The sequence below is a fragment of the Pundamilia nyererei genome, unplaced genomic scaffold (assembly GCF_000239375.1).
Source record: "Pundamilia nyererei isolate P.nyererei 1_Seehausen unplaced genomic scaffold, PunNye1.0 scaffold00101, whole genome shotgun sequence".
Taxonomy (NCBI): Eukaryota; Metazoa; Chordata; class Actinopteri; order Cichliformes; family Cichlidae; genus Pundamilia; species Pundamilia nyererei.
Window position 1 is genome coordinate 796,619 of NW_005187502.1, and position 13,735 is coordinate 810,353.

Genomic DNA, 13,735 nt, shown 5'->3' on the forward strand with positions numbered 1-13,735 from the left:
GTGTGTGTGTGTGTGTGTGTGTGTGTGTGTGTGTGTGTGTGTGTGTGTGTGTGTGGGAGGTGGTGTTGCATGATGGAGTTAATTGAATCTGAAATCTTGTCGGCCTGAAATGAGATCCACCGATGTCTCTCACACTGTGTCTCCTGCAGAGGGCTGCAAACATGACTGAATTCATAAAGTGTGTTATTAAAGAGCTCAAATTAAGTGTAGCAGCGCACCCCTCCATATTCTACCAGGCCTATGACTACTAATGATCCAACCCCAGCGGAATCTCAACCAGATGCATCAATGGACATGCGAGACTCTTCTTCTCTTCTCTTCTCTTCTCTTCTCTTCTCTTCTCTTCTCTTCTCCTGTCCTCTTCCCTTCTCTCCCCTCCTCTCCTCCCTACCGCTCAGCTCTCTGATGTTCTCAAAGAACCCGCTTCATGTTTCTTAACTTCCTCCCTCTCTCTCTCTCTGCCTCTCACACTTGATTTTCTTGTTTTTCACACTTTGAGACACTTTGATGTTATTTTTTTCTCCTCCTTTGATCAATCAGAGAAAGGCTGTTCAATGCAACTGGAATCTCAGAGGACAGGCAGATTTAAAAATAATGAGAAAGCGTTAAGAACATGAATGTGGATCTGAGAAAGGCACAATCCCATTTTGTGTTTTTCTAAATAGTACAAATGAATCGCTAATGTCTCCTTTAATAAACCATATTAATATATGTCTCTGGTCTATAGGAGAAGGGAAAAAGATAACGCATACGTTGAATTAGAAATGCAAGGCATGCTTGATATTATGGAGACAGAGGTCTCCCCCCGTGTCCTATGCAAATTAAGTGGGCTGCCTGCTACAGTTGCATTCATTGCTAGTCTCCTCACCCATCCACCAGGCTTAGCATGTAATGAAACTGAGGCCTTCGGCTGAAATGACCTTTCCCATTCACTGAGTTTCCACCTGCTGATTTGCGCTCACACCTTAACATATGAGTGAGAAGATGGGTAGTGGGGACAGGTCGATCACAGTGAAGACAACGGAGAAAAAAATAGAAGAGCTGGGAAAATAGCTTTTGAATTACAAAGGTAAAATCAATCGATGCTGGATTACACTTCTGATTTCCATCAAAGGCAGCCAGGTAAAGCCAGGAACCATATTCCTCTTGTTCTGGCAGCGTCTCTACATGCGTTCAGCATGTCGAGTGAAATTGTCTGTTATTTTTTTCTCTTTTTCTCTGATCATTTTTTTAAAAAAATTCTTCAGTAAGCATGTCAGGGAGATGCAGATTCCTTTCATAGCTGGATTGATTGATTTCATTCCTCCCTGTGTTTTTCATGAAGGAATCTTAATTGGACTCTCACTGCCATACAAACATATGTGAGCGCCCCATCAACCCGCCCCACATGCCAACCATTACTTTGTGAGTGGGGGAGGTGGAGAGTGCAAAGCTATGAATGTGAGTTGGAGAGAGAGAGGGAGGATGTGGAGAGTATGTGATGATGGATGAAACGATCCACGGCAGCAGATAAAGGCCAGGTAATATTTTCACCTGCAGATCCACATCGTGTCAGGTTCAAGGCCCTTCAGAGCTAATTGAGTACAAGCAACGTTATATCTGTGGCTGAATAAGACGTTTTTCCAAAGTCTAAAGTTCGGCTACATCTACATTTTCCCAGGCAAGCGTGAGCGAGAGGACACATGGTCTCATGCCTTTATTTTTTAGGGCTGTGTCCACTTAATACTACACTATATAACTGAATAACACTTATTGTTAATAAAAAGCATAGCATTATTGAGGCACTGCAAATTATTTAATCCCAACAATGTCATTTCTAAAGCTTTTAATTGGTCATACTTGTTGCCAGTGATGTAATTAACCATTATAAGTCCAGAGTGCACAGCCAGTCAGGAATGGGGCAGCAATAAACAGATGTAATGTGAGAGGCAGCGGAGGAGACCTGCATAGAGTCCTGTGTAATTCCATGTAACCGCAGACCATATGAAACGTAGAAAAAACAAAGAGTCTGAGAGTGCATTTGTCATACTGTTTACTCATGAAAGCTGCGTGCTCTGAACAATGTGCACTCGCCTTTTCTTGATGTACTGTGTAAGGAATGTTCAGTAGCATTTTATAAACTGGTTGTAAGCACAGGTAAAACGTCTGGTTTTGCCCGACTACACTGAAGTTTTGTGAATGTAGTTTGAAAACTGGATTAGAGTTTTGGCAAACGTTGACAACTTAAAACACATACAGTACGTGGGCAGTAGAGGCATATCTGATCCTATTAAGCATGTCTAATTTGTTTGTTTTCATAAAAATTTCTCACTTCAAAAATGCTACATGCAGCTTTTTTGTAAGGGTCACGGTTCTGTCCTTCGCAGTGTTTTTACCATCAGCCTCATTCAGCTGTAGAAGAGGAGTGTCCAGGGTTATTTATCTAACCTTGCTCGTGATGTGCAGTCACTATCCCTGAGATTCCTCAGGATTCCTCGCTTGCTTATCCTCACTTTATTTACCATTACTGTCACTCTTTTAAAAAAAAAAAAAAATTCTGTGTATCCTCACACATCCCTCCCTTCTTCCCTCCTCCTTCAACCTGCCCTGGAGATTCATTGTGGCATTGACAGAAAGACCTCTCCCGTCTCCCTCTGAATGCTGGGAGCGATGTATATCACGGATCAGCGGTTTTTGCTGTCTCCTTCCCCCAACTGGCTGAAAATGCAGCGCTTGAGCCGCCGTGCATCCATGCATGCATTTCAAAGTCTAACGTTTACAAGGCAGACAACCTGTCTCACTTCTCTCCTTTGCCCGTCCTTCAGGCGAGGGTCTCGCAAATCAGACATTTGAGCGTCACCGAATACATCTGTCTGCAGACTCATCGGCATGTAAATGAGTTGGCAAACAATTGCGAGAAGCGGGGATAATCAAAGCAGGGAAGACAAAAGGCCTGATGAATACAATTAATTTGAGATAATCTTCTATCATGACAATAATCATAAGCTGTTTTTCCCCCCGTCACCTACACGTTCCGGTGTAAGTCATAGGAGGTGAAAGCAGCTGTAACTCCAGTCGCCAAACCAACAATCAGCAGAAATCTCCAGTTCTCATTAGTTTGTGCACATCTGCGGAAGTTTGCAGCTCTATTCCAAAAAATTCAGTCTTGACATCTGCGGTTGAAGCTTCCGTCATTAAAAGAGCTGAGCAGACTTTGGGTGTTGTGTTTGCCTAATGTCGAGGGTTTGTGTTGGAGGCATGCAGCAGAAGCCTGGCTGAGGACGCAGACAGTGGCAGTGATCAAAATGGCCCATTAGGAATGCAGCAGGCTGTACTGTATCTAGGTCACAGCCTGAGCCACCTACTGTAGCTCCTCTGCTGATAAAACCCTCTCCTCCTCCATCACTGTATCCCTGGGTGAGGGTGTATGGACAGCATACTGCGGTCAGGCACAGCATTATGAGCACTGTGACGGGAAGCAAATAGCACAGATTATCTGTTCATCAGGGCACCTGTTAGTGGGTGGGATATTTTAGGGAGCAAGTGAACATTTTTTCCTCAAAGCCACCTGAGCTACAGGGGTGGCTGTAGCTACAGGTGGTAGAGCACGTCAGCTACTAACTGGAAGGTTGGTGGTTCGATCCCAGGCTCCTCCAGTCTGCATGCCAAATATCCTTGGGCAATATACTAACCCCATCGGAGTGTGAATGTGTATGAATGTTAGTTAGTAAGCACTTAACAACTTAGAAAAAACGTGCTCGTGTGAATGGGTGTGATTGTGTGAATGAATTAGTTGTATAAAGTGCTTTGAGTGCTCAGAGTAGAAAAGTGCTATATAAGAACCATTTGCCATTTACACTGTGATGGCTAGAGGTTTGGGTCAGGGTGCACGTGTGTCGCGTACCTGGGGAGCACCTGGCCTCAGGATGCACTATGGGAAGAAAGCAAGCCGATGGAGGCAGTGTGCTGTTTTGGTTAAGGTCCTGCTGGGAAAACCTGGGTCCTACCATCCATGTAGATGTTACTTTGCCACATACCAACCTGCTTCAAAGCAAAAATGGTTCAGGAATGGTTTGAGGAGCACAACAAAGAGTTTGAGGTGTTGGCTCTGCCTCCAAATTCCCCAGATCTCAATCTAATCACGCATCTGTCCGACATGCCGGACAAACAAGTCTGATCAAAGGAGGCCCCACCTCACAGCTCACAGAACCACTTACATACCACAGCACACCCTCAGGGGTCAGGTGGGCTACACATTGAAAATCAAATGTGATTGTATGTGAACTTTTTGTCTCTCATCTACAATTTATGGCTCTTAGTAATTATATGTTTCTTTTTTTGTGCACCACAAGAGAAAGAAACTCTGCAAGATGAGCAATGAAAATAATAAATCAAACAGAACATCATCACAGGGAAATATGATCAGAAGCTACACACAACTACACGCATTCAAAGCCTCAATTCAATACCTGAACTTCCCTCCAAGCTGCTCAAGTGCCTCTGTGTAAATTGTCCTTCAGAAACTCCCTCCTCGCTGCGCTCATACACTTTAACAAATGGATGTATGAATGTGTTTAGACTGTTTATTTGTGTTGTAATGAGAGGCTTTAATCAGGGGTGTCATGGGTTTGAATTGTTCCTCCGAGTGTGCACGGAAACTCCCCTCCCCTCCAAACATACACGCACGCACAACTCAGTGATTTATGCGAAACATTAAAGGCAATCATGTTGGGCTGGGCCTTGTCCTTTGTATTGCACCAGGCTGCTTGAAATATGGAAAAGCCAAGCTGTTCCCTGATATACAGGCACACGCATAAACATAAAGACCATAAACACACACATGCACGGGTGTTTGTGTGTATCCTGTTCTTCTTAAATATGAATAATTAGTGCAGAATAAATGAATGGATTGTGGGTTTTGTTTTCTTTTTTTCTTTCTTGTAAATATACAAAACACACAGGGAAACTTTTTGATTGTAAATAGATATGCAGACTCTCCCACACAGACGTGCACGTGTGTTTAGTTCAACAGTTGCTTTAAATCTCATAGTTGGTAGTTTGGAGACAGAGAAACAAGCCTCAGCCATTCACTGAGATGTACAGCCTCAATAAAAACATGTATAAAAAATATGTAAATAAAAACCGAACGCAACAATCCCAAAAAATCTCATAAACCCAGATTTTATTCACAATAAAACACAAAAAACATCAAGTGTTGTAAACGGAAACATTTTACTGTTCCGTGAAGAATATTAGCTCATTTTGGATTTGATGATGGCAACATTAGGTCAATAAGAGGCTAAAAAAAGTAAGTGCTGCTAAAAGGGAACAGCTGGAGGAACATTTTACGACTAATTAGGTTCATTGGCAGCACATCGCTAACATGACTGGGTGTACAAAGAGCATCTTAGAGAGGCAGAGGTTCACCAATCTGCAAAAGAACTGCATCTACAAATTATGGAGAAGTTTCAGAATGATAATTTACCGTGCAAGACTTTTAATGTGTAATCTACAACATAGAATATCATAGATCATAATATCAAAAGGGTCAGAGAATGGTCTTTGGATAGTCAATCTTTTGGCTTCAATGTATTAAAAACGATTCTGTGATGGAAATTGCTGCACCGGATTCAGATCACTGTACCATCCACAAATGCAGATCCAAGCTCTTTCAAGTGGAAACGGCTCTGCGATCAGATGGATTTAAATTTGAAATTCTTATTGGGAAACATGAACGCCTCATCTCCCGGACTAAATAGACGAGGGAGCATCGTATCCGTGTGTTTTCTATGGTCTCTGCGACCAAAAAGAACATTTCTCAGTTAAAATCAGATTCTCACATGCTGGAATTTGAAAATCTAAAAGAAAAACTGAGTTAAGGATGTTGGATAAAGTCTGTAAAACAATAGTGAAGAGAGGGGAAAAAAACAGGAAGCTTGACTGACAGAGAACAGGAAATACTATCTGAGATGGCAGGAAAAAGGGTGCATTTTAAGGCCAAAACCAATTTTCTACAGGTTGGTATGGCACCAATTTCAATGCACCTGTCAGGGAATTCATTTCCATTCAATAAGCTCTTTATGGCAAATGTGTCGAGACAGTGATATTGGTTGAGAAATAGAACGTTTAAGCAAAATGATCCCAGATTGCGTATGGTTGTAAAATATTTGTCTTTGTCATTATTTTAGTGTGGGGAGAAAAAAACAGCTAAAAATACACAAAGCATTACTGAAACTGATCGATCCCCGACGTGACAGCTGTCTTTGCTGTTCAGCTGAAAGACCTAAGAGGTGTAAAACTTTCCGGAGAAAATATTATTTTTCCTGTGGCATTGTCCCCCTACTGGGGTGTGGTGCACTGATGTCATGAATAAATGCATGTCATGCCTCCACGGTGCAGAACCCATCACTGTCTCGCCTGGGATGAACCATTCTGACTCCCATCCTCCCTCCTCCTACGCCCCCGCTCCTGCTTTTTTCACACCATCACTGGAAGAATTAGGCCCGACTTCCCTCCAGAGCTGCAGCCAATCAACAACAGCTGTCCACAGCTTCTCTGAAGGAAATTGATTGGTTTAGTGTACACATGGGCTTATCCAATGAGGCGAAAGCTGTGACCTGTGGGAAGCAGTCTCTATAAAAGGCAAGAGGATGTGCAGAAGTATTAAAGGCTGTGTTATTCTGAAGGTGCATGCTATACCACCATCAAACCCAAGACACTATGAACTCAAAGATCTGACACACGGAGGGTTGCAGTCTTGCTCCTTAAGATATTAAGGAAAATGCTTTCCTGAGGAATTCCACATTCTACACATTCTAGTTCAAGAGGTCTGTTTGAGCAGGGAAGGAACTGACTGACATTACAGGTTGCAGATAATGAGTTCCACGGGGAGGGAGATAATCAGCCAGCGGCTGTTGGAGGCATCATCCCATACCACTGTGGGGTTGGTGTCCCAGGAAACCAGCGGTGGCAGCGTTACTCTGAGGCCACTCTACGATAACGAATGTGCCTTTAATGCCCGTTAACGATCGCTGGGTCACAGCGTGATTCCCAGGGAAGAGAAAAAAAGTTCCTACTTTGTTTTTTCTATCTTATTGTTTTTATGAGACAGCTATGTGTCTCACCTCAGGTGGAGAGTGTTTACTCACCAAAGCTGCAACAACACTTATCCAGCGAAGACAAATGTATGAAAGTCTGGCCTTCCTAACAAGGCGCTATTAAAATTACATGCCACTGTCAGTATCTTGCCCCGGGTGCCGTGTTTAGAAATCGTGTACTGCTCCTTATTGCTTGCATTGGAGAGGAATAACTGAAGTTAGAGAGAGCATACTATATCTCTGTTTGTGCGTATATGTGTGTGTGTACTTGTCTTAACTTTGTTCTCCTTACTCCCCCCCCCGGTCAATATGACGATAATCACAAGTCTTGATTTTTCTCTGAGAGAAAGGAGTATTTTTAATGGTGCTTTATAGATTATCACCATGAAATGCAGGGGTGGAGGCATAAAAATTTATTTTCTTCCTGACTGCCACAAATACAGTCGGAGGGGATGGGGGGGGGCTCAGACACCACATCAGATGTCTGCCGGGGACTTCGCCCTGGGAGATTTGGATTAACTTTCAGGTTGGCTGAGCAGAAACCATAATGATTCTCTCTGTCTGCCCTTGAAATTATCTTCTCATCACTTACTCAAATTGATAGATGCAGTCATTTTTATTTTTCCCCCCTCCTTTCTCGCGCACCTAGTTCCATTTGCAGGTTTGAATAATGCCAGAAGATGTAACACCTCATATGATGAGCGCATCGTCTGCGGGGTAAGCCGTGTGGTCCGTCATACCCTCGGGTTCACTTTCAAAAATCCCACAAATTTTCAAAGGAGGAATAGACAGCCATTTTTTCCCTGTCTTTTCTTCCTAAGTCAGCAACAAACTGCGAAATTCCCCACAGAAGATGTCAAAACAGATTAGCTCCCTTCTAATCCACTCCCCAGATTAAATGATTGTAACAATCAAACTGGCTTCAAGGCTTTGCATAATTTACTCTTTCCCCCGTCATATCTTTTGAAATTCTGTCTTTGACTTTTTACTCCTCTGTTGCATCGCAGCCTTGAAGAATTATCACCCTGTAAATCGATGAAGATGATGTATGAGGCATCCACAGCCAGTGGTATAAACCCTTCTGCTTTCTGTGATGTATGATGATGTATCACGCTGAATGGAGTACCTATTTACTGACTCCTTTTCTAATGGAAGCAGACAAATCCAGGGAAGGCTGCTACTCAGTAATACGCCTAATGTGTGGCAGCATTTTGAAAACATTTTATTTGATCAGTTGCTGTCTGCAGATGTCAAAGTCAGGACACGTGGATTGAATGCTTCAATTTTGCTTTCTACGTTTAATCAAATCTGCGGCCATTATAACATTAATAAAGCAGATTTTACTGATGCATGTCAGATTACGCATCATCCAAATGAGCTTTGATAGCCAATCAGTCATTATCAGGACTAAAGTGATAAATAACCCAGAGTAGCTCAGGCTTTGAATGAATGCGTCCCATGAGTTGTGAATACTTTCTGAATTTGTCTAGATTCTGTTTGCATGCGACTACAGTGCTGATCGCATCTACGGAACGTCTCTGCACACATGATAGTTGTGCAATCTGTGTCTCATCTCGCCGTCTTCCTCTGTGTGTATTTGTGTATGCATCACTCTTACCTGCTGCTCGCCACAGTGAGGTAGGTGGCTGACAGTGGATCATTAAACACTGCTTCGGTCTGGTGGACTGATACTGGGTAGAAAAAAAAACACATCAGCGCTTTATGATGATGTAAGTTGCAACATTTCCTTTTTAGAATCATAGTTTTTAAGTTCTAGGCCTTTTTGTCAATTTTCGACCAATAAATCATTAAGTCGACCTTGAAGGTCTTGGTGTATGTGAGAAAAATTTTAATGGATTGTTAACATGACTCCACTCTACACCCCTACGAGGTTTTATCAGAATACATGTGCCAGTGCTGCCAAAATAAGATAATAAAATGAAGGTTGGAGTTGATGTTGAAGGATACGCTGGCATCATACCCCTACAAATATTACAGTTCTCTTTGATCAATAGTTGTTCTCTTCTGCAGCATAGTGATGTTAGGCTCATGACAGCAGAGCCTTTTCCTAATCTGCACTGTTCAGGCAACACAGAGAACTGATCCAGAATCCGTAAAGGAATCAGAAGTTGGATCTGTAAGCATCAAGTATCAAGTTGTTCCGAAGGTCAAGAATTCCTACCCTCCAGTTCAAAAGTTTCTGCTCTTAAAATCTTATGGCAATTTCCAGATTCCGAATACACCGTAGTGCAGTCCAGTCTTTAGGAAGCTGGCCAGACCTTTAGGGTAAAATCAGTTCTATGTATGCTACAGTTACACAATCGTCATTCTACTCCTGACTTGCAGCTGCCAGTCAATATCTTATTATCAAGCCTCATCGGCCTCGCTGTCAATATGACTGCTCTGCTGCCTGTGCCGATTAATGCCAAGGTGCCAATACTAGCTTGAGAGTTTTACGGAGAAATTCTCGAGTTTGGCCAGCTGATGCTGATTAACTCCAAATCGTTACTGTTTTTTGTTAGATTCCTTTCAGGTCTCAAATGTGACACTTATCTTTCAGAGACAGGTATGAAAGTCAATATGTTTTGCCATTACACAGTACACACAACTGCTGATGCCAAGGAGCTTCATATTTTCCTTTGGGGAAAATAGCTAGTGTTAAATATAATACTGGCATTAGTGTAGTCCTCTGCTCTCCTGTGGCTCCCACTGGAGGGACCCAGACTGTTCATATAAAGAACAGAGCCACGCTGTAAGCCAGCAAGTGTCCCAGTAGCCTTCTAATAGCTCAGGCAGTGCAGAACCTTTACTTCACCTGTGCTTCACCTCTGCATCCTTCCTCCTCTGGCCACCAGCGATGGGAAAATAGTTTCTCATGTGGGAGTTGCTGCGTGTTCAGAGTCCTGCTCGGCTTAATCTGCAGTATGTCATACTGTAAGACTCTGCTCACTGTACACATGTCGATCCAGATGAAGGGAAAAAAAGTTGAGGGCCGAGGTTTGTCTCCCTTAAGGTTACTTTATGTTTTTAGTGGATGTCTGGAAGAGATTGAGCAAAAACAAAAGGAGAGAGAGATAAACAGTTCACTCTTCATAAACGCTACAAGTTGACTTAAACTAGTTCACTTTCATAGGTCACATTTTAGAATTAAAAGAGGTATTTTTTTATATACACTATGGGGCAATAGTATTTTACTACAGCTTAAGTAGTGCACAGGTTTATATGTTCATACTGGGAATAACAACGTAACAATTGCACTCTACACATGAGTTACTGATCTGAACAGATCCAACTACAAAGATAAAATGGAGAAAAAAGGATTCAGTCAGTAGCTCTCTTGTGAATAATTTTGGATATTTCACTGCTGTTGTCTGAGTCATTGATGGCAGCATTCAGCATTTTAAAACTACAGCTCATGTGACCGTAGTGTGAGCACAGTCTATTACTGGATTCTGAAAAGTAGCTAAAAAGTGAAGCATGCTCTTCTTTACCAGAAGTGAACAAACAAATCATTGAAGACGACTAAGCTGCTTCTTACTCCCCAGGAAAGCTCAGCCGAGCACAGTTTGCCACACAAGTATCACCTTACTGTGCCACTTTAAATTATACGTGAGCAGCAGGAAAAAAAAATCACCAGCATATTACTGACGCAAATGTCTACATGACTCTTAACTTTAGCCAAGTCAGAATGAAGTGTAGTAAGCATCCCAGTTACCTGGTGCATAGGCTGAAGCTCAGGAAAAGTTTGAGCTCTGGGCGTCCAACCAACCAATCAACCAGCTTGACGAGACACGAGGTTAACTTTGGTTGGCACACAGCTCCACCACAGTGTTGAGAAGCCCACTAATCATGCAGATAACTTTGCACTTTACTGATGCTGCAGAAAATTTGTCGACGTGATCTCAAACAGATGTGGACACACCTGCAGCGTGACTTGTTCTCTCCAGCTGCGCACCCCGTTATCCACTTATAAACTAATAAAGATTGATGGTGGATCAGGGATCGACCTCTAAAACTTTGTAGCCCCAATGGAAAGTTTGGGCACTCCTGCACACAAATCACCTTCTTTTAGTTGCAGACAAATACATTTGGGTCACTGTTCACAGACAACACAAGCTTTTTTCCAGTGATCGTGCTTTTTAGCATATTTATGTGTTGAAAACAGAAAGGTCAACTTCTTTCAGGAAGTTAATGAAAGTCCTTGAAGGGAAGCCAGGGAAGCTGTCACCTGCCCTGATGATAGATAGCAGGTTCATTATTATTATCATTCCCAGCTCTAGCACAGAGTTTTATGCCTTCACTAGAGCCATTTGTTGATTAATTAATCAGGTAATGTATGCTATCTGTGCTACAAAAGAGCCCACATATCACTCCCTTTGCCTCTGGGCTCTTTACGAAGCCACAAACTCGGGTCTCCTGTAGCACATTCGAAAGATTACAATTCCAAAACAGGTTCTACCAAAAGAGAAGCCATTTGCACAAAGGTCCAGGCTGCTTTTAATGTAAAGTAGAATAATAAACATCCTTGAGGGAACCAGTCTCCCATTTCATGAATATATTTCCTTTCACTGGCCCTAAGTGAACCACATCTGATGTAATCTTTTTTCAGCTTTTAGAGAAAGTTCTCAAACTGTCAAATAAAGAACAGCCATGGAAAAAAAAAAGTATAATAAACTTGGCACCATACCATCCCCAGCATCGTGGGGCTTGGAGCACACAGAGCTTGATGTCTTCTCTGTCTGAAGTTAGAGGGGAGTGGTCAAAAAAAACAAAAGCCCAGAGGGGACATCAGAAGCGATGTTGGTGTTTGTAATGCAAGAACGCAGAGTTTTGTTCCGATGGATCAATAAATTCCAGTCCTGTTTTTGTTAAATTTCTTCTCACGTCACACTTTTAAACTCCACTGAGCTTTGTGAAAGATGATTGACTAATGATTGGATTCATTTGTTTTATAGCTATTGTAAAAGTCTATACTGAGAAAACTGACAAAAAAACTGGCCAAATCACCAGCACAGCAACATGATGTCATGCCAGAGCAGACAGTGTGCCATGCATAGAGCTGCTGTGTGGTGTACAGATGTGCACTTCCTTGGTACCTTTCATCCTTCCATTGTGTACATGTTTTTCACTTCCTCCACGGCTTGCTGCACCACGGAGCAGGATATGACATCGTGCTCCCATAAAAACTGCATTTGCTGTTCCAGTCTCATCGTGAAGTTGCTCTTTTATCGTGTAATCCTGCGCAGTGATGAAGTCAGACGATGGAATCAGATATCAAAGCCATTTGAGACTGTGTGGTCCTGTAGATGTCCCCGTACTCCCCCGTCAGCTGTAAGCCTGCGATCTGTATCCTCTCCTCATCATTTTCTCACGCTCTGTCTTCAGACGCTCTCCACTCATTTGACTTGCCAAGTGCATAGCATATCTGACGAGAATCATGCTCTCAGCTTGTCCCTCACCTTGCCTCATATATGTCCAGACCAGTGTCTCACTCCTGTCATTAAATTGTAAAAGTTTGCATTGGCCAGAGTGTTAGAGATATCAGCCAGCTTTCCAGTTGTCCTGGTTGCACAGCTTTCAAACATCTAAACCACAGGTGTCAAACAGAAGGCTCTAAATATGTAGTTGAAGTTCTTTACACTGAGTGAAAGGGGAGCTTTCACTGGTCTGGCACACTTTTGATCACAGTGGGCCATATGTGTAATGTAATCAACTACAGAGGAAGAAAGTGGAAGCAGAGTTACTTTTTATACCATAGCTGAATCTTTTCTGCTGTGTTGTGTGGACAGTTGGTAGGGTGGGAATTGGTAAATGGTAAATGGCCTGCATTTGTATAGCGCTTTTCTAGTCCATAGGACCCCAAAGCGCTTTACACTACATTCAGTCATCCACCCATTCACACACACATTCACACACTGGCGATAGTGTCGTCTTATCATTTGATATGTCTTGATGCACTCTGATTACATTCACATTATTCTTATTCTTCCAATAATGGATGGCTTCCCAAGGACGCTCCCTTTGAGCTGCTTCCCAAATATAAATCCAAACCTTTTCTCTTTTCCAGGTTTGGAAAGAACCGGAAGGACGAGCGGCTGGACGACAAGATGGAGAGGAGGAGCTCCACTAAATCCAAAGCAGAGGACATGCAGGCATCAGAAGAGGAGACCCAGCAGATGAGACTGGAACAAGAGAGGTGAGTACTCAAAGAGAGCTTCAGCACTGTAATGATTTCAGTCTAAACTGAACAAAGTGGGGAAGAACCCCCCCCCACTGTGATTACTGGAAAATTAGCAAACTACCTAATTAACAAAATGGCAGAGGCACAGTTGGGAAATTCTGGGAAAGCACTCTGATGTCAATTTGTGAAATGCCCTACTTTCTTTTATATCAGTACATTAAATAGATCATTTATAGATTGTTGTTGCCTGTGCCATTCGGAGGCGCTGACCTCCTAATGGTGCTCTTAGGCCCCTGTGGATTTAGCATGATTGAATAGTGCTCATTGTAATAGCGAAATCGATGTAGCGCACCATTTGTCTTCCCCTGCAGCACGCCCAGGTTGTTAATCGCTCAAGAATACACTGTTCCTTTTCATCCTCCTCTTTTGGCCCTCTGTCCTCTTGTCCTCTGGCACCGCGGACGCCGGGATGTCCAAA

The 13,735-nt window shown here is 42.7% G+C and overlaps 1 protein-coding gene across 1 annotated transcript in view; it reads left to right on the forward strand.

Moving 5' to 3' along the window:
- The window catches only part of LOC102205917 (partitioning defective 3 homolog), a 346,721-nt gene that overhangs the window by 251,656 nt on the left and 81,330 nt on the right, over positions 1-13,735 (forward strand). Inside the window, exon 20 of the mRNA XM_005740561.1 lies at positions 13,144-13,272. Within this exon, the coding sequence (XP_005740618.1) occupies positions 13,144-13,272 (129 nt within the window). The remainder of the gene's footprint in view (positions 1-13,143; positions 13,273-13,735) is intronic.